The sequence below is a fragment of the Macaca thibetana genome, chromosome 5 (assembly GCF_024542745.1).
Source record: "Macaca thibetana thibetana isolate TM-01 chromosome 5, ASM2454274v1, whole genome shotgun sequence".
NCBI classification, from domain to species: Eukaryota; Metazoa; Chordata; class Mammalia; order Primates; family Cercopithecidae; genus Macaca; species Macaca thibetana.
In genome coordinates, this window is record NC_065582.1 from 120,993,133 (window position 1) to 121,019,411 (window position 26,279).

Here is a 26,279-nt window from a genome sequence, read left to right on the forward strand (position 1 = left end):
ATATAAGCTCTGCTTCAAAGATACAAATAACTTAGATCTTCATGTTACAGATTGAAAAAAAAAAAAAAAAACTTACCTAGAACTTCACTATAAAACTGATCCCACTTCTTCATGGCATATATTTGGAAACAAAAGTCAAAATAAAGCATATAGATCATATTTTTTACCCTCTCCATGAAAGTCATTTGATCACTTAATTCTGACATAACAACAGGTACATAGGAGGGAGGGAAAAGAAATCCTCCACAATGCTTTTCAAAATTGTAGCCAGGAGTGAAGCGGAGACTGTACACAAGGGGTGTGTTAAGTAGCTCAGCCAGCAACTCACTACAGGGAAAAATAGCATCTGCAAAAACGACGTCAAATCTTGACTCTTGTAATTTCTTCATTAATTTCTTATTTGAAACTACATCTTTACAGAAATTTCTAGTTATGTCACCAAACTTCCACATGATTTCTTGTATTTGTGAAAAATATAACCAAAATGTATCTTTTGGAAGTTCTGACCATCTCTTAATCTGTTGCCTGATGATATTCTCAAACTCAGTTTTAGTTAAAGATGTAGGAAAAACTTCAATTTTAAGAGCGGATGAGTTGTTGGGATCAAAAAGAATGGAAGCTGAAGATGCCAGTACAGTCACCTCATGACCTCTCTGGACAAGCTCTTCCAGGATTGTCTTCATATTCATCCAATGGCTATATTCTGCCGCCCACACCAGCACCTTTCCACAACTCCCAGAGCTAAAGTAAAAGCTCAGTTGTATTAGCAGAATTACTGAAGTCCATTTCACAGACATCCTGGTGCAATGCAATGCTTGTTTTCCAGTTGCTGTTCTTTTCTGTCTTTTCTCATGGTTATATCCAAAGATAAATTAACCAAGAAGTTAAAATGTAACCCTTATACTTCAAAGTACATACAATATCATTAAATCAACAATCCGAGCATGTGGATGGCAAGGAGACAAATGAAGGTAAATGACCTGTTTACACAGAAGTGATTAATTTCCCGTTTATGTTTATGAGTGCTATCCTTCAGCTAATATCAAGGATCTTGTATGGGCATGCCATCTGTCTTATGCAATGTATTTTAGAAGAGTGTCCAGAATGGTAGCAGTGAAAGGTCATGTTTCTGCAGTCCATTTGACACAAAAGTAAAGATAAAATGACTAAACATGGTCCATACATTTTTGTACACTTTGTTGACGTATAATTTAAAAATCATACAATTTATCAATTATTGTGTAAAATTTACTGTTTCATAGTATATTCACACAATTGTGCATCTACCACATCAATCTATTTGACAGCCCCTTTATCTCCCCAAAATAAGCCCTATAGCCTTTAGCCTTTTCCTCTCCACCTCTAGTATCTGCATTTCCCCTGTGCTGGGTAATTGCTAATTGAATTTCTATCTCTATAGATTTGCCTATTCTGGACGATTTTTAATACATGGAATCATACAATATGTGGTATTTCGTGAGTGGCTTCTTTTATGTAACATAATATTTTAAATGTTCATTTATTATATAGCATATACAAGTTGATTCTTACAACCATGATGTAAGATATTGAGAGTTTCAAGATGACACTATCTTTATAAACTTTGTTAAGGTAATCAAAGATAAAGAGAGAAAAAGAGAAAAGTAAATCAAGCTTGTAGTACATTTAGCATTAATCATTAGGTTAGCTTGTTCTCTGACTCACTTCCTCATAGTTATTTGGCTATTGTCGTGGAATTCTGCAGACCTTGTTACGAGATTGTAGTTCCTCTTAACTCTTCTATAGATAATAACTTAAACATTATGAAAGGATCAACTTTCCTTCTGAGGTATTCCTTCAGATAAAACTACTGACTCAGCAGGTCTGAAGGACCTCACTGATGCCAGCTGATCTGAGGAACTTCACTGATGCCAGCTGATCTAGAGGTCCCCACAAGGAACTGACTCAGCAAATAATGTTGTTTCTTGTTCTGATACCTTTGTCCCTATTACCCTGACCAATCAATTACCCAAATTTTCCAGTCTATCACCATCTATGATCTCCTTAAAACCTCCAGCCCAGAACTCCTTGAGGAGCTGGATTTGAGGTTCTCTTCTCATCTCCTTGCTCAGTGCCCTGCAATTATTAAACTCCTTCTTTGCTGCAAACCTGACGTCTCAGTGTAATCGGACTATTATTGGACAGTAAGCATATGAACCTGTTGTTCCTATAACAAAACTTCAATGAAATAAGTAGCTGCAAATATAATAAAACTAGAAAGATAACTATAATTAGAAGTGGAACTTAATGATGTAACAGAATTGATGAAATCTCATGATAAAACAAATAAGTGAGGAGTTACTTCTTAGGGAAGAGCAAAGAAACTGGTTTCTTGAGATGGAATCTACTCCTGGTGATAATGCTATGAACATTGTTGAATGACAACAGGAGATTTAGAATATTACTTAAACTTACTTTATAAAGCAGCATTAGAGTTTGAGAGGATTAATTCCAATTTTGAAAGAAGATCCTCTATGGGTAAAATGCTATCTGATCACATTGCATGCTGAAAAAAATCTTTTGTGAAAGGATGGGTTAAAGTATATGGCAAATGCCATTGTTGTCTTATTTTTAAGAAATTGCCACAGCCATGCCAACTGCTAGCAGCCACCACTATAATAAGTTATCAACCATCAACATTGATGCAAGACTCTCCGTCAACAAAAGTTGCACTCACTGAAGATTCAGACGATCATTAGCACTCTTTAGCAATTAAGTGTTTTTTAATTAAGGCATGTACTTTATAGACTTAATATTATCGCAGACTGAATACACTACAGCATTGTGTAAACATAACTTTTTATATGCCTTAGAAACTAAATTGTGTGACTCACTTCATTACAATATTTGCTTTATTGTAGTATTCTAGAACCAAATCTGCAACATCTCAGAAGTATGCCTTGTATTAGTGAAAACACTTAATATGAGATATACTCTAAAAATATTTTAAGCTGGAGGAGTGGCCAAGATGACTGACTGAAAGTAGGTAATATGCATGGCTCTCACAAAGAGGAACAGAAAGGGTGAGTAAATAGAGCCCCTTCAACTGAAACATACACGCACTCACATTGGGACTATTTAAGGAAACAACTTGATCCACAGAGAATGAAGAAAAGCAAGGCAGGATGACAGCCAACCTAGTAGCAACACAGAACCAAGGAAAATTTCCTCACCCAGGGAAGTGGTGAGTGCATGTGCTACTCCAAGTAACAGGCTTCCTTCACAGATCTTTGTAACCCTCAGGTCACGAGATCCCCTCATGAACCCACTCAACCGGGCCTTCAGTCTGACACACAGAGGTATGCGGAATCTCAGCAGAGCAGCCACTCAGGCACATGTAGAGACGTGGTGTCTAGATACTCTGGCCTTCAGGGCTTCCTGGCAAAAGTAGCTGTAACTCTTGCAAAGTGGAAGGTTAGAATTGCAAAGTGGAAGGCTGAATTCAGGGGGCCGAGAAGTGACAGTCTGTGGGTCCCATTTTCACAATACCCCACAGGATAAGATTCACTGGCTTGGAATTTCAACCAGCCATGATAGGAGTGTTGGGCCTCCCTGGAATGGAACTCTCAGCCACGCTGGGTACCCGGACCACTATCTTTGCTGCTTGTGCAACTTAGCTGTCCTGGCATTTGAGTTTTGGACAGTCCAAATCGACCAGGGGAAGGAAGAAATTCCCTAACACAACACAGCTACTCTACCAAAACATGGCCAGACTGCTTCTTCAGGTAGGTTGCAGATGCTGTTCCACCTCACTGGGTGGGACCTCCCAGCGGGGGACTCCAGGCACTTCCACCATTGTTCTTGGGCCCACAGAGATTTGAAAAATCCCTGGGACAGAGCTCACAGAGAGAGATATGGGCCACCATCTTTGCTGTTTGGGCGACTCAGCAATTCCAGCCCGTGGGCTTTCGAGATTACGTATGATGAACCATACATCTTCCAAAGTATTAATGTTGTTTTTTATTTTTATTTTTATTTTTGACATGACTCTAACAAGTATCAAGAAAAATGGTTAACTGTCTGTAAAGAAAGTGTAACTATTTTAAGACGTGTATTACTTCTATTCCCAATTAGATTTTGATTAGTCTTTCATCGGTATCACTGTTAGAGTTTTGCATGTAGGACAGATATATAAAAATGTATTATTTATATTATAAAAGACCCTTATCTAATGCCTCACTATAAAATGATTACCAAAATGAAAGTCATAATCCTGGATATAAAAGGTAAAGAAAACTTAAAGCATTTTATATTTTACTTTTTCCAGAAAGGTCATTCTGTCTGTTAGTCCTACAATGTGCACAGGTACATACGAAGGTGGAGTTAGAAGTTTCCTGCAGCATCACTCTGATTTGCCTCCTAAGTGTGAGCACAAAAGGGACTGCAAGCAGCTCAGCCACTAGCTCCCCAGAGAAAACTATAGGGTCAGTGAACTATTACGCTGTAATGATTCAATTCCTGCAGCTTCTTCATGAGTGTCTGTCTGTAGACAACACTCACATAGTGGTTTAAAAATTCCACCCAATTCAATTAAAAAATATATTTAGTTTTACCTTTGATTACCAGATGCTAAGCCAGGAAAGATATTGAGAACTGGGTCTAGGAGCCAAATGTAGTAGCTCAACCTGTAATCTCAGAACTTTGGGAGGCCAAGGTGAGAGCATCATTTAAGGCAAAGAGTTTGAGACCAGCCTGGGCAATATAGCAAGACCCACTCTGTAAAAACATTTTACAAAAAAATTGACCAGGTGTGCTAGGGTGTGACTACAGTCCCAGCTACTTGGGAGGCTTTGGTGGGGAGGATCACTTGAGCCTGAGAGTTCAAGGCTGCAGCAAGCCATGATTGCATAATTGCACTTCAGCCTGGGTGACAGAGCAAGACTTTGTCTCAAAGAGAAAGTAAAATAAAATATTAAGCTAGGTCAAAAATTCATCATTTGCATTCCCAAGATTATCTTTGTCATATGCCACATGGACCTCCTTGAAATTCAATGAATAAGTCTTATAGTCAATGAGAAAAGCCTGCAGTAAGTAAACACTGTTACTTTGTGGCCCCTTTCTATGAGTTTCTCTAGAATGTTTTTGACATTAAGCTAATGGCTCACATCACAAGGCCAGCCAGGACTTTCCCACAGAATGCACAACCAGCACAGCAGAGCTGCCAGTGGAGAATAGTTAAAGCCCACTCTCAAACAGCGTGATGGTAGCTCCCAGATACAATGCTCACAGAGACTCAGAGTTTACAGGGCTCAGAATTGAAAGAAATATACACAGATGTTAAACATTAAATATTAAGTATAAATAGCCACTGTTTATTTTGAAGCTTGATGTTTATTATGGGAATCAAAAAATAATGTATCCAGAAAAATTTGTTCCAACCTTAAAAAAATAAATATACATGAAATATAACTGTACTCATCTATATTTTCAATGACAGGGGAAAAAAAACAAATATAATTTTTAAAGTTTCTAATTCACACTAAACACAAACATATACACACTTTCTGTCATTCCACACAAAGCCCAAATGTACAAGGTGGTTTTGGAAAACAAATATTTTACATCACCTTACCTATGTGGACCCTCACTAATTAGCGTTAATACATTGAATAGCTATAATATAAAGGCTATTTTGATATGAATCACATGAATAATAAGGATGTTTAGAGTTTCAGAGAAAAAACGCAAGTACTTCTATATGAAATAATTAGAAAAACTTAATGAGGCAGGTAACATATGATATAAGATGAAAACTTTGATTGGACCTAGGTAGTGTGTGGCCAAGAAGGGATTTTCCAATAAAGAAAAGAAAGAGTAAAGGTCGTGGACATATGGAGAGCATCCCAATGTGTATGGATCACAGAGAATGTTGAGGGCAGGAGATTACAAAAGACAGTTAATTTGGAATGAAGACGTTAGGCAGTCTTACTTGTCACACTATGGATTTGGATTTTAATACACTACCAAAATTTACTTACACAACTTTTAAAGAATGACGGTTATGGAATCAAGACTTTCCTTTAGCAAGCAACTGTGTCAACTAATATTGTCATGTAAAGTCAAGACCTTAAAATTAGAAAGGATTATTAATGTTCATTTGTAACCAAAACAGGAGATCATAATGGCCTGATATGGTTGACTGTGTCCCCACCAAAATCTCATCTTGAAGTGTAACTACCACAATTCCCACATGTTGTAGGAGGGACTTGATGGAATTAATTGAATCATGGGGATGAGTCTTTTCCATGCTATTCTCTTCATAGAAAAACTTTGCTTTAGATTTTGCTATTTGTTTTTGGATAGTTAGTTGTCTTTACTTTCTGCTTTTCTTCATGCCTCCTTAGCTCTTTGATTTTATATATTAATTTATTTTAATTAAAAAAGAAAAAGAAGTTACTTATAATTTATGTTCAATGTTGAATTTTGTTCATCTTTATGCCTTTTGTCACATACTTCATTTTTTTATGGGAAACCTATATGAAAATATTGCATTTGAAAACATAGGAATACATAGATATTCCAATTTCATAAGCAAAACAAATTTCACAATCCTAATTAGCATACTTGCTTTTATTGAGTTTTATGAAATTTAATTAACCATTAATTTTTTAAAAACTCCTTGGATAGTGTATAAATAGTAGTACCTAAAGAGTGGAAATCTAGAATTACGATAAGAAGAAAGTTAAAATTATCTGATTGCTAAACTGTAATATCAAAATTGCAATTCCCTTCTAATTCTAGAAAAGTCTAATTCATAAGAAAGTCTACATGAATCTAAGCTTCTACTTTTATGCCCAAGTACACTGGGTGGAGTTCTGACACAATCAAATATGTTGAGGAGATTCTTGGGCATAATTCTTCTCTACCTTTTTTATATCCGCCCTCCCTTTATATGTTCCTTGGAGTTAGTACACTTCAGGGTTGCTTTTGTTTGTTTGTTTTTTGGTTTGTTTGTTTTTGAATAGTAAGCACAGACCTTAAGATTTAAAATCTTGGCCGGGCGCAGTGGCTCACGCCGGTAATCCCAGCACTTTGGGAGGCCGAGCTGGGTGGATCATGAGATCAGGAGATTGAGACCATCCTGACTAACATGGTGAAAACCCTTCTCTACTAAAAATACAAAAAAATTAGCTGGGCGTGGTGGCAGGTGCCTATAGTCCCAGCTACTAAGCTACTAAAAATACAAAAAATTAGCCGGAAGTGGTGGCAGGTGCCTGTAGTCCCAGCTACTCAGGAAGCTGAGACAGGAGAATGGCGTGAACCTGGGAGGGCGGAGGTTGCAATGAGCCAAGATCGAGCCACTGCACTCCAGACTAGGTGACAGAGCGAGATTCCGTCTGAAAAAAAAAAAAAAAAAAAAGGATTTAAAATCTCAAAATGTGAGATAGGAACTTATTATTTTATTTTCATTTTGTCAGAAGCAAATAACAACAAAGATAAGTATTTTCAAAGTTACTTCTGGAATTCATAGGCAAATGATTACATGCGCCCACATACACTACTAAAATGCTTTAAAATTTTTTATGTAGAAGTAGTGCCTGTTAATGCAAAGCAGAAAATGAGATTCAAGTTCTAAATGGAAAGCCACACTTTCTTCACTGTGTAAATGGCTGGTTATAAGGATTGGAGGTTGTACTCACCTTCTGTGGAATCTGGGCCAAGTCTGAAGCAATGAGATCAGCCTTCTCTTTTGTAAGGTTTTGCACAACTGGCCCCAGAGAAAACACCACAGTGCCATCTTTGCCAGAGATATGGACAAATTATTTCATTTCCTACAAAGAAAATAATTTCTGCATCATAAGATGCAATATTATGTAGAATAATGTTGTTTACTTCTGCTTTAATAAAAATCTAAAGAAGTTTCCATATGTATAGTTATATTGTCCCTATATTCTGCCATATACTTCCAGTCTCTACAAGAAAGTTTGTGTTAGAAACACATGGCTTCAATACATAGTAATCAATTACTAGAAACAGTGCCCAATCAAATAATTATACAGAACACTTAAGTAATAAATATATGGCTCTTTTAATATTTGGTAAATATCTAATTCTAAAATCACAATAGTTTGCAAACTCATAAAAATATTCCTTGAGGAGTGATGTCAGTAAAATGATGAAATAACACCCCCCAACATTCATTCCCACACAAAAATATTGCTAGTAAACTATGTAAATACAAAAAGCCACTCTGAATTCACCAGAGCTAAAAAGAGAAGAAAATCCCAAGACTCATAGACATGGGAAAACTCATGATCTATAAGATGAATAATTCTTTTGGATTATGACACCCCTTCCACACACCAAGAAGACACCACTGTGAGAGAACTTTACCTGCAGTTACCAAGATCAGAGGAGGAAATTTGAAGTGAATGCTCAGTTTCTTCATGGATCTGTGATTTTTTTGGGGAAGCCCATTTTTGTCCTACCCCAGGAGAGACATTAGGAGTGGCTAGACAGTTTAATGACCTGGGTTGAATTGGAAACAAGAGTGGGAGTACTAATCACAGTGACAGGCACACAGATCTCAGCAACTGCTTGGTGTTCCTATTAGCAGGAATGCCATGTTGTGGGGTCTGACCAGTACCATAACACTGCAGGGGCCAAAATCCAAAAGAAAGTCTGAATCTTTGGCCCGTATTTTTTACAATTCTCAGGTCCTCATACGGAGCTTTTCTATGACCTGCAAACAAGTATAACATTTAAGATGAAGTTTCAGTCATTGCTTAAGTCTCTGCAAGAACTAGAAATCACTGCAAGTCTGGTTTTCAGTTACAATGCAGAATTAAAGTTCAGATGCTCCATAAAATTTTTGATAAGACATTTAGTGCACCACTATTTTAAAAATTCAGAAATCACAGTACATATGATTAGAAAGTTGAAAAAAACACACTTTAGAGAATAATCTAGGAAAGAGATGATAAATTTTGCAAAGAAGTAGAAATGTTTTAAAAATAAAAAGAAATCCAATTAATAAAAAATAAGTGAAGTGAATTGAAAAACTCATTAGAAAACTTCAACAGCAGACTTGTTCAAACAGAGTAAGAAATCAGCAATCCTAAAGGTAAAACATATGTAATTACCCAGTCAGAAGACCAAAAAAAGACATATAATTAAAATTAGTGAAGTAAGCCTATGACAATATCAAACATTATTAAGCAAACTACCTCCGTATAATAGGAGTTCTTGAAAGAGATAAGAAATAAAAAGGTCTAGAAAGCATAGTTAAGAAAATAATGATGGAACATTTTGTAAATCTAGAGAAAGATGACAGTATCCAGGTACCCTAATCAAATTTAATCCGAAGAGTATTTCCCAAAGGCACATCCTATTTAAATGGCTAAAAGGCAAATACAAAGAAACAATAGTGATAGCAGTATAAGGAAAGGTTTATACCACATTAAACAATGTTCCAATTCAAGTTTCATCAAATTTCTCAAAAAAATAAATCAAACTGTGAGCAAGAAGACAATGAGATATACATTTAAAGTGCTGAAAAAAATCTGCCATGCAAAAATACTCTGCCTACCAAAGCAATTCTTAAAATCTGAAAGAGTGATAAGATTTTCCCAGACAAACAAAATCTAAGGCATACATAAACACCAGACCAATCTTATAAGAAATAATAAGAAAGAAAATACTTTTATTGGAAAGAAAAGGACACTCACATGTAATAAGAACATATCTGAAGGCAAAAAAAGCACTAGTAAAAGCAATTATAAAGACAAATTCAGAATACTCTAATACTATAATTGTGGTATATAAGACATTTATATCTTTATCATGAAGAAAAAGACAAGGTTATTAAAGAAAATTAACTCGGCCGGGCGCGGTGGCTCAAGTAATCCCAATAATAACACGAGGTCAAATCGAGACCATCCTTAACGGTGAGCCGGGCGATGAAAATTCGGGAGGCTGAGAAAGGAGGCGGAGCTTGCAAATTGAGATCTGGACATCTGGGTGACAGAAACTCCGTCATTATGAAAATTTGAAAGGATATAAATTGAGACATCAAAAAGTAATTATGTAGAAGACAAAAATGTCAAAATACAGTTTTGTTTGTTTTTCTCTGCGCTCAAAGTTGTCATCAGTTTAAAATATCTAACAATAAAGTATCCTTGTAAATCTTTCATTAACTAATAAGCCAAACATAGACACAACAAACAAAAATGGCGTGAAATGAAAGCATACTACTAGAGAAAATTACTTAACCATAAAGGAAGACACAAAGAGAGAGAGACAGAGAGAGAGAAAGAGAGAGACAGAGCATAGAAATACCATTTGATCCAGCAATCCCATTACTGGGCATCTACCCAAAGGATTATAAATCTACTACTATAAAGACACCTACAGAGAGAGAAAGGATATACAAAAATAAGCCAGAAAACAGTTAACAAAATGGAGGTAGTAAATCTTTATCTGTTAATAATATTACAGAATGAAATTGATTGAATGATCCAGGTAAAAGACATAGAGTGACTTAACGGATGAATAATTAAAACTCAACTCTATTGTCCACACAGGAAACTCACTTTCCCTATGAAGGCATACACAGACTAAAAGGAAAGAAATAGAAAATTTTGCTTCTTGTCATTGTAAACAATAAAAGAATTACAGTAGTAGCCATACTTAGTTAAAATATATTTTATCAGAATTGATAAGAAGTTGGCCATTATATAATAATCAAGAACAAAATAGAGCAACAAAATAAAATTGTAAATATATATGGTCATAACACTGGAACATCCAAATATATAAAGCAAAATTTATAGAGCTGAAGAGAGAGATTTATTGCAATATGATAATAGTAGAAGACTTCAGCACTTTACTTACAATAATAAAAATATAATTCATTCAGAAAATCAAAGAAGAAACCTCAGAGTTAAACTGCACTCTAGGTAAGATAAACCTAACATGGACATTTACAGAACATTCCATCGAACAGCTGCAGAATATGTAATCTTCTCAACAGTACATGAGACATTTTCTAGAATAGACCATATTTTAGGTCAAAATAGGTCATAAAATTTTTTTAAATCAAAATTAGATCAATTATTTTCCACAACAGAATAAAACTAGAAATCGATAAAAGAAAGAATATGGGAACATGTACAATTATACAGAAATTAACTGTGCTCATAAACAACCATTAGGTATATAGATAAATCATTTTAAAATATATGAGAAAAATAAAAATGGAAAGACAATATAACAAAACCTAGAAGATATAGAAAAAAATAAGTTCTAAAACAACAAATATATACCAGTAAATGTCTTCATTAAAAATGCAGAAATGTCTTAAATAAACAACCTATACCACCTCAAGAAACGTGAAAACAGAAACTAAACTAAAAAAATAGTAGAAAATGGATATAACAAAGATTATAGTGGAAATAAATAAAACAGAGGTTTTTGAAATATTTAAAAATCAACAAGACAGAAGTTGGTTTATTGAATACATAAAATTGAAAAATCTTCAGCTAGATTGACTACAAAAAGTGATGACTCAAATAAATAAAATGAGAAATGAAAAAGATAATTCTGATACACAGAAATACAAAGGATTATAAGATACTATTATAAACAAGTTCATGCCAACAAATAAAAAAATCTAAAGGATATAGAAAAATTTTTGGACACGTGCAACCAACCATGATTGAATTTAAAAGAAATAGAACATGAACAGGGAAATAATGAATAAAAAGACTGAAACAGTAATAAGAACTCACATCAAAAAGCAAAAACTAAAAACCATGAACTGATGGCTTCAGTACTAACTCAAGATGGATTAAAAACTTAAACATAAAATCTAAAACCATAAAAACCCTAGGAGAAAACCCAGGTGATGCCATTCAGGACATAGGCATGGGCAAATACTTCATGACCAAAGCACTAAAAGCAATTGCAAAAAAAGCCAGAATTGACAAATGGGATCTAATTAAACTGAAGAGCTCCTGCACAGCAAAATAAACTATCATCAGAGTGAACAGGAAAGCTACAGACAGGGAGAAAATTTTTGCAATCTATCCATGTGACAAAGGGCTGATATTCAGAATCTACAAAGAACTTAAACAAATTTACAAGACAAAAACAAACAACCCCATAAAAAACTGGGTAAAAGATATGAACAGACACTTCTCAAAAGAAGACACTTATGCAGCCAACAAACATATGAAAAAAATGCTCATCATCACTAGTCATCAGAGAAATGCAAATCAAAACCACAAGGAGATATCATCTCACATCACTCAGAATGGCGATCATTAAAGTCAGGAAACAACTGATGCTGGAGAGGATGTGGAGAAATAGGAATGCTTTTAAACTGCTGGTGGGAGGGTAAATTAGTTCCACCAAATTGTGGAAGACAGTGTGGTGATTCCTCAAGAATCTTGAACTGGAAATACCATTCGATCCAGGAATCCCATTACTGGGCATCTACCCAAAGGATTATAAATCATACTACTATAAAGACACATGCACAAATATGTTTATTGCAGCACTATTCACAATAGCACGGACTTGGAACCAACCCAAATGCCCCTCAATGATAGACTGGATAAAGAAAATGTGGCAATATACCCCATGGAATACTACGCAGCTATAAGAAAGAATGAATTCGTGCCATGAAGGTTACATATATGCATGTATATGTATATATACATGCTATGAAGGTTACATATATGCAAACCAATAAATGTGATACATTACATCAAGAGAATTAAGAAAAAACATATAATTTTATCAGTAGATGTACAAAAAGGATTTGATAAAATTTACATTTCTTCATGAAGAAAACGTTAAACTTTCAACAAATAAAGTATATTAAAAAACACTTCAAACTTATAAAGGCCATATATGAGAAATGCACAGGTAACATCACACTATAAAAAGGAAGTTAGAAAGCTTTGTCTCTAAGATCTGGAACAAGAAAAATATGTCCACGTTGACCACTCTTATTCAATAAAACATTAGAGTTTCTAGCCAGAGCAATTAGCCAAGAGAAAGACATTTAGGGCTTCCATCAGAAAGGAGAAAATCAAATTATCCCTCTCTGCGTATGACATAGTTTTATACACAGAAAATCCTAAAGACTCCACCACAAGCTCTTAAAATTGATCAACAAATCCGGTAAAGGCAGAAGGCACTAAATTATCATCCAACAACTCAGTTGTGTGTCTGTATTCCAATATCTAAATGAAAAACAAAGAGTGTAAAAAAGAAATCACATTTACAAAGCTACAAAAATGAAATATGTAGGAATAGATTTAGCCATGAAGATATAAGATATTATAAACTGATAAAACATTGATGAAAGAAATGGAAGAAAACACATCTGAGTTCAACACATCTTGAACTCCTCAAGTCACCCATGAAGATTAGAATCAAGTTCTTCCAAACTCCTGTTAATGTTGATATGCTGACCTGCTCCTATGAATTGCAAATGTTTTAGTTTCTAATATGGTAAATTATTTACAGAAGGTTTACAATTTACTCTGTTCATATGAATCACAGAAATCACAATCTAAGACAACAATATCATTACAAAATGTATTTCTTAAATGATAAAACTTGAAAGTAAATCACCTTTATTAGTGGGCCGCAGAATAGATGTAATATTGGTGGGCGTGAAAACAACATTAATCTCTTTGTACATTTTCATTGGAACTTTTGGGTGTCCATGTGCATTGTCATTGAGCAGTAATATTTTGAAATAAATTTTATTTTCTCAGGAGTAGATCTCAAGAGTCAGCTTAAAATATTCAGTGAGTCATGCTTTAAACGGATGTGCTGTCATCTAGGCATTGTTTTTCTTTTTATAATACACAGGCAAAATAGATTCTCAAGGGCTCTCAATGCATAATTCTCAAGGACTATAGAACTTTCAAAATAATAAATAAACATTGTCTTTAACTTAAAGTCACTAGCTGAATTAGCCACTAACAAAAGAGTCACCCTGTCCTTTAACGCTTTAAAGTCAGGCATTGACTTCCCCTCTTTAGGTATTAAAGTCTCAGATGACACATTTTTTCAATAAAGGACTGTTTTGTCAACATTCATATTCTGTTGTTTAGTGTAATCATCATCATCAATGATCTTAGCTAGGTTGTCTGGATAATTTTCTGCAGCTTCTACATTGACACTTGCTACTTTACTTTGCACTTCTTTGTTATAGAGGTAGATTTTTTTTTTTTTCCTCAGCCTCATGGACCAATGTCTGCTAGCTTTCCAAATTTTTCTCTGTGACTCCCTCACCTATTTCAGCCTTCATAGAATAAAAAGAGTTAGGGTCTTCTGCTGGATTAGAGTTAGACTTAAGTTATGATTATTGCTGGTTTGTTAATTTCAATGCTGTTGTGTCTCAGGAAACAGGCCTGAGGGGTGGGAGAGAGATTAGGAAACAACTGATATGTGGGGCACTCAGTAGACACCCATTTATTACGTTAGACATCTTTTGTGGGCTTAATTTGTGATGCCCGAAACCAATTACAATAGTAATATGAAAAATCACCAATCACAGATCACCATGACAGATATAATAATAGCGTAAAAGCTTGAACTTGTGAAAATTAACAAAATGGGTCACAGAGATATAAATTAGTTATTTGCAGTTTGAAAAATGATATCAATAGACTTGCGTGATGTGCAATTGCCAAAACCATTCAAATTGTAAAAAAAAAAAAAAAAAAAAAAAAAAAAAAAAGAAACTAAATATGGGCAAACCATAATAAAGCAAAGTGCAATAAAGTAAGGTATGCTTGTACTCTGAAGAATATTGTGATATGTGATATAAATGGTGCAATATGATCAGAAACCCAGAGAAAACCATTAGTCATCTATGGAGCAATCAGAAAAAGTTGGTGTGACAGATCACATATACGGTGAGGTGAAAGCTTTGGTAGGCTCTAGACAGAGAGTGGCTAAAGGAAACAAATCAGAAAATGAGAGAAAATCCTGATATTTGGAAACTATTCCCACAAGTATGAATTTTAGAGTAAATCATATACCAGAGATTATAAAAGAAAATTTTTGGTTGAAATTGGAGGCCTTGTGTAGCTTTATGTGATGTATACGAGTTTCTATTTTAATTTACAGGCAAAATAATTTAATCTAGTATTAAGGAAAAGCAGTCAAAAGGTCATTATTGTTTTGTTTTGTTTTGTTTCTTTACCAAGGTAGTCTGGCAGCTAAACAAAGATTGGCAAGTAAACAGAAGAGTGTAAATGTAGGGAAAATAATTAAAAGTATTTATTAGGAAACCAAGTATGAGACTATAGGGCTGTGGCTTGCATTGATAATAGTAAATGTGAGGAATATAATTTGAATTTGTGATTACCGATCGACTACATCTGAGGGTGAAAGTATTGTATCAACAAAGACACTGATATGGTTTCTACCTGAATGGTCAAAACATTGACAATGCCATTAGGTAAAATATATACAAAAAAAATGAGTGATATGTTTGGGAAAAATATGATCTTTCTGCAACTAGTTTTTCTTCAGTGATTAATTTAGTAATAATACTTCTCTATGTAAATAATTATAATTTCCTAGAAGACTCATTGTTGGGTAAAGTGATAGAGTTTCATAATATGATTTAGATAATAATTTCTCTATCTATTCAGCTATATATGCTTCTGTTTTTTTTTTTCATGTTACACATTTAATGCACAATTTACAGCACTTACATAATCCACTCATGAATGGTATATAGAGAATAAAAGAGAATGTGATATAGTTGCTATGCTCAAGTAGCTCACATGTTTATATTTAAGGAATTTGAATGGCATTTATTTCTATATAAAAGAAAGGGCTCCATTAGAGATAGTCCATGGTAAGGAGTGTGTAGAGAAGAATGTTTAGTACAGAAAGCCAAATGCATTTAATTTTTTTCAGATGAAATTATGCTTCAGCTGAGACTTTTCAATAGGTGCTCAGAAAGTCAAAGGAATGTTATTTAAAACCCCAATCAACTTTAGTAGCCTCATTTTGCTGAGAAGAGAACCACAAGCAAATTTGGAAGTGTAATCATTGACAGATTTTTTTTTTTTTTTTTTGAGACGGAGTCTTCCTCTGTTGCCCAGGCCAAAGTGCAGTGGTGTGATCTCAGCTCACTGCAACCTCTGCCTCCTGGGTTCAAGCAATTCTTGTGCCTCAGTCTCCTGAGTAGCTGGGATTACAGGCATTTGCTACCATGCCTGAGTAATTTTTGTATTTTTAGTAGGGACGGGGTTTTACCACGTTGTCCAGCCTGGTCCCAAACTCCTCATCTCAGGTGATCCAACCTTCTCATCATCCCAGAGTGCTGGAATTACAGGGGTGAGCCACCACACCTGGCTGACAGAAGTTTTGAGAAAGAGAGAAAGGATCAGATATTTCATATTTCCCAATATTTTTGTTTTACTGTTAATGTTGTTGTACTTTGATACAACAGATGTCTCAGAGATTCACGGTCGTTTATTTAGCAGAACCTATTTGAGAGGAAGGATTAGAGTCAACAGTTGGAGAATGATTTGCTTTGCATAAATAGGCAAGGTGACAATAGATTTTGTGGTAGTAATTGATAGAGTGAATGGCACTTCACAGGGAAAATATGCAAAAAAAAAAGATGTTGAGATTAATAAATATCTTAGAAGAAAGTTAAATTTTTAAAAATATTTGACAATAAATATTATTTCCAAGCTATATACAAAACTCAGGCATGCTAGGATTACAGTATGGCTGTATCACTTCTATAAAAAACACAAATTGGATTAAAAACCTTATTAATAACACCAAAAGCCAAAGTCAGATTTTAAGATTATGTTCACATTGTAAATGCCAAATAAAAGTAAATTTTGCTTATGTGAGAAACTTGACCTTATCCAGAGAGGCCAAGCAGGTGTTCATATGATTTGATGACTACAATGATTTTAGAATATAATTACCGATTTCTAGAAAATATGGTAGTTTACAAAAATTAAGAATGAATGCAAAGTTAATGGAAGACCGAAGCTTAGGTAAAATTCAGGCATAAAAATATACTTCAGAGGATAATAAGTAAATGTAATAAATCAAGAAAGACCTGTCACGATATGCTATGTTGTGAAAAATGAATATGTCTATATTTTTAAAGTCTGAGAGATTTAATGGTGTTTGTCTTTTTGGATCGGCTCCTGCATGTGCTTTAATTAATTAAGAATCAACTTGTATTACTATCATCCTTGCTAGAGCTTCCAGCCCAGCAGTCTCACTTCTGTTTGAATGCAGCAGAAGGATGCAGCTTCCTGTTGTTCCAGGAAACACCCAGATGGCATGGCACACAACCTCATTCATTCTGCTGCTGTTAGCCAGATGGGCAATGCTTGCTAGAGCTTCCAGCCAAGTGGCCTCCTTTTTGTGTGAACTCAGCTGGAGGGCTCAGATTCCTATTGTACCAGGAAACACCTGAACAGCAGAGCATGCTCCACCTGAACCTGTCACTGGTAACCAGACAGGTAATACCTGACAGAGCTTTCAGCTCAGTAATCTTGCTTTGTATGAGTTCAGGTAAAGTGTGCAGCCTCCTGTTACCCCAGGAAACACTCGTATGGCAGGATGTGTGACATTCCAACCACCACCCTCACTTGTCACTAGGTGGTGCAGACTCCTATTGCCCTAGTAACACACCGATAGCATGGCAAATAACTTCACTTGTCCTCACCTTCCATAGCCAGATGGGCCACATCTGCAAGAGATTCCAACCTACCTAGTATTCCCACTTTCATCTGTCTTCAGGAAGCACAAAGACAGCAGATTAGGTCTGACAGGTCAAAGTTATGGTTTTGTGTGCCAACTGTGGCCCCTTCCTGAGGAGGACATGTAGCCAGAACATTTAACAAAAGACACACAGGCATGGAGAAAGTGATCAGAAGGGGCTCCTCTAAGACCCAGGAGTGGACTAGAATCAAAAATAGTCAAATCAATTCATCTTATTTCATAATTAAATCCCTAAGAGCATCAAGAAAGGAGAAAGAAAAAACAAGTTCTGAAATTGAGGCAGTAATTAATAGCCTACCAACCAAAAAAAGTCCAGGACCAGATGGATTCACAGCTGAATTCTACCAGAGGTACAAAGAGGAGATGGTACCATTCCTTCTGAAACTATTCCAAACATAGAAAAAGAAGGAATCCTCCCTAACTCCTTTTATGAGGCTAGCATCATCCTGATACCAAAACCTGGCAGAACCACAACAAAAAAAGGAAATTTCAGGTGAATATCCCGGATGAAGATCGATGTGAAAATCCTAAATAAAATACTGGCAACACAAATTCAGCAGCACATCAAAAAGCTTATCCACCATAATCAAGTCGGCTTCATATATGAGATGCAAGGCTGGTTCAACATATGAAAATCAAAAAACGTAATGCATGACTAAAACAGAATCAATGAAAAAAAAAAACCATGATTATCTCAATAGATGCAGAAAAGGCCATTGACAAAATTCAACACCACTTCATGCTAACAATTCTCAATAAACTAGGTATTGATGGAACATATCTCAAAATAATAAGAGCTACTTATGACCAACCCACAGCCCATATAATATTTAATGGGCAAAAGCTGGAAGCATTCCCTTTGAACATCGGTACAAGACAAGGATGCCCTCTCTCACCACTTCTATTCAACATAGTATTGGAAGTTCTGCACAGGAAAATCAGGCAAGATAAAGAAATAAAGGGTATTGAAATAGGAAAAGAGGAAGTCAAATTGTCTCTGCAGATGACATGATTACATGATAAGAAAACCCCACTGTCTCAGCCCCAAATTTCCTTAAGCTGATAAGCAACTTCTGCAAAGTCTCAGGATACAATGTCAATGTGCAAAAATCACAAGCATTCCTATACACCAATGATAATAATAATTTAAAAACCAGAGAGCCAAATCATGAGTGAACTCCCATTCACAATTGATACAAAGAGAATAAAATATCTATGAATACAACTTACGAAGGATGTGAACGACCTCTTCAAGGAGAAGTACGAACTACTGCTTAAGAAAATAAGATAGGACAGAAATAAATGGAAAAACATTCCATACTCATGGATAGGAAGAGTCAATATAATGAAAATGGCGATACTGCCCAAAGTAATTTATAAATTCAATGCTATTGACATCAAGCTATCATTGACTTTCTTCCCAGAACTGGAAAAAAGAAAAACTACTTTAAACTTCTTATGGAACCAAAAAAGAGCCTGCAGAGCCAAGACAAACCTAAGCAAAAGAAACAAAGCTGGAGGCATCATGCTACCTGACTTCAAATAGTATTACAATGATACAGTAACCAAAACAGCATGGTACTGGTACCAAAACAGATATACAGACCAATGGAACAGAACAGAGGCCTCATAAATAACACCACACATACAACCATCTGATCTTTGACAAACCTGACAAAAATAAGCAACGGGGAAAGCATTCTCTATTTAATAAATGGTGCTGGGAAAACTGGCTAGCCTTATGCAGAAAACTGAAACTGGAACACTTCTGTACATCTTATACAAAATTAACTCAAGATGGACTAAAGACTTAAACGTAAGACCTAAAATCATAAAAATCCCAGAAGAAAACTTAGGCAATACTATTTAGGACATAGGTGTGGGAAAGGCTTCATGACTAAAACACCAAAAGCAATGGCAACAAAAGCCAAAATTGACAAATGGGATCTAATTAAACTAAAGAACTTCTGCACAACAAAATAAACTATCATCAGAGTGAACAGGCAACCTACAGAATGTAAAAAAGTTTTGTAATCTATCCATCTGACAAAGGACTAATATCCAGAATCTACAAATAAGTTAAACAAATTTACCAGAAAAAAAAAAAAAATCAAACAAACAACCCTATCAAAAAGTGGGTGAAGGATATGAACACACACTTCTCAAAAGAAGACATTTATATAGCCGACAAACATATGGAAAAAAGCTCATTATCCTTCGTCATTAGAGAAATGCAAATCAAAACCACAATGAAATGCCATCTCATGCCAGTTACAATAGTGATCATTAAAAAGTCATGAAACAACTGATGCTGGAGAGGATGTGGAGAAATAGGAATGCTTTTACGCTGTTGGTGGGAGTGTAAATTTGTTCAGCCATTGTGGAAGACAGTGTGGTGATTCCTCAAGGATCTAGAACTAGAAATACCATTTGACCCAGCAATCCCATTACTGGGCGTATACCCAAAGGATTATACATCATTCTATTATAAAGACACATGCATACATATGTTTATTGTGGCACCGTTCATAAGAGCAAAGACTTGGAACAAACCCAATGTCCATCAATGACAGACTGGATAAAGAAAATGTTGGACATATATACTATAGAATAGTATACACACATAAAAAAGAATGAGTACATGTCCTTTGCAGGGACATGGATGAAGCTGGAAACCATCATTCTGAGCAAACTATCACAAGAACAGGAAACCTAACACCGCATGTTCTCACTCATAATTGGGAGTTGAACAATAAGAACACATGGACACAGGGAGGGAAACATCACAAAATGGGGCCTGTCATGAGGTGGGGGGGCTAGGGGATGAATAACATTAGGAGAAATACCTAATATAGGTGATGAGTTGATGGATGCAGCAAACAACCATGGCACATGTATACCTATGTAGCAATCCTGGACATTTGCACATGTACCCCAGAACTCAAAGTATAATAAATATAATACAGTAAAGAAATATCCTTGCAGCTATTTATCACTTTATAATAAACTACCCTCAATTGTGGGCATTTGGAAAAACAGCAAGCATTTTATTACAACTCCCATAGCATGAATGTTGGGTAGCCTCAGTCAGGTGGTTCATACACAGTATTTCTCAGGTCATTACATTCATATGGTGGCTAGGGATGTAATCATCTGAAGGTCATTCATTCACATACATGATGATTGATGTCAAAAGACTCGAATTCCTGTGAGAATGAATAATCATGACTTCTTAGTCTCCTCTTTGCATCTCTCCTTGAAATTGTCCTTTATCATCAGGACTTTGTGTGTGACACCGGGCTCCAAAGTGTATACAGGGAGAAAAAGAGAAACAGGGAGAAGGAGAAAGAAAGAGAGAAAAAGGTATAAGTAGAAGACAGAGACAGACAAACAGAGACAGAGAGATGAAGATAATGTACTGCCTTTTCTAACAGTCTTCAAAATTATGCTGTCACTTTCACTATAATTAATTTGCAGAGCAAGTCTCAAGCCTTGCCACATTTCAAGGGGAGGGACCACAGTTTAATAAGAATGTCAAAATATTTGCAGTGATGTCTCAAAATTCCACAAATTTGAGGTATTGATTTGGTCAACAGAAGACCCTAGGCAACTATGAAATTCATTACATATGCTGTTGGGGTCTGCGTGTTTCCTAAACAAAGGAATGAACACACAAGACAACACAAGACAAGACAAATATGGCGGCCACCTGGAATGGCGCACTCTGCTTTATTTTATACAGTCGTTTGTGCAATGTTTCCAAGTCACAAGACACATTGTTGTTTTTCTGACCTTTCCCTGACTTTCTGGATTTTCAAGATGTTTACCCATAAACAAGCCCCCAACGCCCTGCTTCGTTTGCAAGAGCAGGACTTATCGGTAATGCCCTGCTTCGTTTGCAAGAGCAGGACTTATCAGAATGTCCCATTTGCGAGCACGTAGTCCTCTACATTTCCCCTTTCCTTATTTACAAGTTTGAATTTCTTTTAAAACCATCATTACATGTTGGGCTCACTGGGATTCGGTGTTTGCCCTTTGGTACCATCTCCAGCAGACTGTGAAAATGACAAAGGCAAGAACAACAATCAATACATTACTAGAAACAGAGGTCAGCAAAGCTTTTACAGGGCTCATAGGGTTCAAAGATGTCAAATTTTGTGCAATACCAGTCATCAAATCTGCACCAGTCAGCAACGGTAACTGATTGCAAAATATTTTAAAAATATTCTGTGTTAATTCTTGTATTTCTAGGGAAAGATTATTATGACCAATTAAAAGTCTCTTTATCTCAGTCTGGTTATGTACAGTGCTGTTAAAAGGAACAGGAGTAATACAAAATTGGGTAGTGTTCCAATCACATTTCAACAAAGCTTGGGTATTCAACACCATTAGCTGATCTCCCAACCAAAAAACCACTTGCTCCAGATTATCCACTCGTTCAGTCAAATGAGCATCTATGTCTCATTGCTGCTGCCACAACAAATGTGATTGTTCATGCCATTGTTGCACAAATTCTGCATTTTGTATACTCTGGTGTGGAGCTAATCCAGCAACAGTGGCGGTGGAAGCAATTGCTGCAAGTCCTATCACCATGGTCACGATGATTCCAACCATCCTCCGACTGCGGTGGACAAGATCTTGCATAACCTTGTAAATTTGAGTAACCCCAGCAGATTCACTCCAAGTACATGTTAAGTTTACAGGTAGCCAGGTTTCTTTTCTGGCTCTTAGTACATATAAATCAGAACGAGACTCATTCCAATTATTATTCCAACAAGTATTATTTATACAACTTAAGAATGTGCAATTGTTTGTACAGTTAACTACTCCTATATAATTTTCACATTTAAAAATTTCTGTCAACAACAAGTAAGGCTTTCTTACACATTCAATAACATATCTAGAACTATTTTAATGCGAAGATATATGGAAAGAGTTAGCAATATTAGTAAGATTTAAGGACATGTTTCCCGTGAAAGTGAACATTGGTTTACCAGCAGCTAGCAACTTCCAAATATGACCTTGTATTTGTGAGGTATTAGCCAAATGTGGCATAGGGGGTGATAGACCACCATCATGCCAAATAATAGTTTCATTGTCATCTGCAGAAATGCTGTGATTACCTTTATGCCAACGCAGGTTTATGACTCTTCCCTTTTACTTCTAACAACAATCGTGGTCCACTACCTCTACATCTAGTCCACTCTAGTTGGGAAACACCTCCAGACACATCGAGGATAGGGCATAAATATAATGTACTTGGCAGAGTTACATTAAGTACTGCAGTATGATTATACTTAAAACTTTGAGCCACAATAATCATAGTAAAGGCAGAGATATGACTATGGTTATAGCGAACAGCCCAAGCCTCATGAGAAAGATGCAGACAATTTGGACTACCTCCAAGACATGTAGGTAACCCTTCAACCCCAAATTGATACGAACTCTTTACTGTGCCAGTGTTTAATTCAGGATCCTGGTTTAAAAAAGGCGATGACATCCAAGCAGTATCATCAGTAAATACTGGGACTTCTGTCTCCCCAGGCCACACCTTGATATAAGGGTGGAAAAGGAATATAAGCCCAGTATGTAAATTCTCCAGCTGTTACCTGACAATTTACTACGGCCAGCATAGCCAGGAACAAAGTCAGTGGGGTTTTGGGCTGCCCAGTTTGTTGAACAACCCCTTCAGCTTCTTAACCTTTTCAGTCGTCCCCATGTCGGGGGCTCTGCACGTCGAGTTCTGAAGGTGAATGTTCTCTGAGCGCTCAGATTCAGCTCCTGGAATTCCTTGAGGAATTCTTCGAATCGGCTCCTCTTCGCCATGGCACTGTTTCAACGGTCGAGATGGAAACCACTCGTCTCTGGCACCTGTACAGACAAGAGCATAGCCTCGGCCCCATTGTAAAACTTTTCCTTTTAAATATTGCCCTTGTAATGAAGGATAATACATCCACTGATTACTGTTTTGCAGCTTTTCTAAAGGCTGTTGAAAATGTTTCACCACTGCAGACTGCTGTAATTGGCGCCAATGGTCGAGAAAATTTAAAGTAAAAAGGGTTTTCAGAATTTGATGTATTGGGGAATCTCGCCCATCTCCCCCTTTTAGTTTTAAAAGTTGTAATTTTAAGGTAGCATTGGCTCTTTCAATAATTGCTTGACCTTGACTGTTAAATGGAATACCAGTGGAATGATGAATATGGTATAAAGAGAGGAAGGCAGCCAATTTGCGAGAGCAATAAGCAGGGGCATTATCAGTTTTTAATTCAGCAGGGACTTCCATAACTGTAAAGCAAGTAAGTAAATGAGTAATAACAGAGTCAGCCTTTTCAGAGGGTAATGGCATAGCCCACTGGAAAGGTGACCACGTATCAATAGTGTGATGAACATATTTTGAACGACCAAAGGAAGGAACATAGTTACATCCATTCACCAAATGTGATTTTGTTGAGTGCCTTGAGGATTAATACCTGGACTTTAAAAAGGTGCAATAATAGGAGCACAAGATGGGCAGGCTCTGACAATAACACGGGCTTGATGGCGTGTTATAGAAAATGGCCGTTGTAATCCTAAACTATTAGTATGATTTAGTTGGTGCTCATCCTGAGCCCATTGGCCACTGCCAATAAGTAAAGAATCAATCTGACTATTGCCAAAAGATAAAGGTCCTGGCAAAGCTGAATGAGAATGAATATGAGTGATAAAAAGGGGGGCAGTGTGGGAGAAATTTTTAAATTGTCTGAAGTCCAGTATCCAGCCTTTCTATTGCTTGAGGAATCAGTAAAAAAGGTGGGACCTTTAACCAGAGTGTAAGAGATAGGATTATATGACAGTAAAGAATATTGTTGCAGAAAAGCAAATACTTTATTACTAGGATAATGCTGAGAAAAATAACCAGTATACTCAGTGCAAGCCACTTGTCAACCCTTATGAATTTCCAACAGAGATTCAATGTATTGATTAGATAATCAGGTAATAATTTTTATAGGGTCAGCACCAAGCAACTGACGAACTCGATGTCATCCTTTAATAATTAATTTAGCCAATTTATCAATGTATGGATGAATTTTTTTAATGGCTTTATTAGCCAAAAACCACCACTCCAGAATATTATTATCTTGGTGTAAAATGGCCGTTGGTGAATGGGGAGTATGAAAAAGACACAACAAAAGTGGAAGATTGGGTGCAATATAATCAAGGTGAGCTTCACTAATTTTATTTTCTACAAATGACAATTCTTCTACTGCTACAGGGGATAAAGTCCCCATAGGTTGAATACAAGTATTTACAGTTCTAAGATCAGTTAATAAGTGCCATTTTCCTTTTTTTTTTTAACAAGACAAACACAGGGGAATTCTGTGCAGAAGTACTTGGTTCAATATGCCCCTTGGCCAATTGTTCCTTAACTAAATTCTTTAAAGCCTTAAGTTTTTCTTTAGATAATGGCCACTGTTCCACCCAAATAGGAGTTGTAGTTTTCCACTTTTTGTAAAGTTTGAGGCTTGTGGACAGTGGCTGAGAGTTTAAAGGATTGTAGCCCATTTTGAACATCATATTTTTGGCAGCTGAAGAAATATGAGGAATGCTTAAAAAGGCACCAAATTTGTTGTAAAAGATCACGGCCCCAAAGGTTAATATTAATGAGAACAATATAAAAGAACACTTTTCCTTGTTGTCCTTCAGGTCCTACACAGCTCAGGGGCTCAACACTTTGGTAGACTATAGAAGCAGTACCTAGGCCAGATAGAGTAACTGATACTTGTTTCTTTTTCCAATGATCAGGCCATTGAGTCAAACATATAATAGATACATCGGCTCCTGTGTCGACTAATCCCTCAAAAAGTATCCCATTAATTTGCAATGAACATAAAGGTTTTTGATCAGAAACTAAAGTTTCCCAGAAAACAATTTTCCCAGTACTACCGAAACCTCCTTGACAAGACACATCTCTAGATAAGAAAGGAAAAAAAAAGGCAATAAAAGCAATTGTGCAATACGTTCCCCTGCCTCTAGGTGCATAAATTGTGAGACTTGTACCATCATAAGGATTTCATCAGTAAAATCAGGATCAATAATTCCTGGGACCACCATTAACCCCCACATAGCGCTACTGCTTCCACCTAGTAAAAGTCCTACATGTCCCTTTGGCAAAGGACCACACCCTCCGGTAGCCAACTTATATATTCCTCCATTAGGAGCTAAAGTATAAGGTTGGACAATAGCTAGGTCAGCAGCGGCATTCTGCTTAGTGGCAGCATAAAGCTGAGAAACTGGGGTAGGGCAAGATGTCTTTAAGGAGGACTCGAGGTCATTCCTTGATGTTGTAAGCCACTGCTCACTGGGTACTGGGGTAGGCCTGCATTGTAGTTGTTGGGGTCCCAAGCCTGTGGCCCCCAGCTCCCATTTCCCGAGAGGGGTGACAATACATTCCCACTTTTATCAGTTTTTGAACGGCATTCGTTGGTCCAATGTCGACCCTTGCCACATCGTTTACACATATCAGG

At 36.2% G+C, this 26,279-nt stretch overlaps 1 protein-coding gene across 7 annotated transcripts in view; it reads right to left on the reverse strand.

Annotated features, from left to right (window-relative positions):
* LOC126955127 (UDP-glucuronosyltransferase 2B33) overlaps nucleotides 1-26,279 on the reverse strand; it is a 329,416-nt gene that overhangs the window by 27,561 nt on the left and 275,576 nt on the right. For 3 of the 7 annotated variants that reach the window (XM_050791392.1, XM_050791393.1, XM_050791391.1), the window contains one exon: nucleotides 77-214. The exons of the other annotated variants lie outside the window; for them this stretch is intronic. In XM_050791392.1, the coding sequence (XP_050647349.1) occupies nucleotides 77-214 (138 nt within the window). The remainder of the gene's footprint in view (nucleotides 1-76; nucleotides 215-26,279) is intronic. 7 annotated transcript variants of the gene reach the window in all.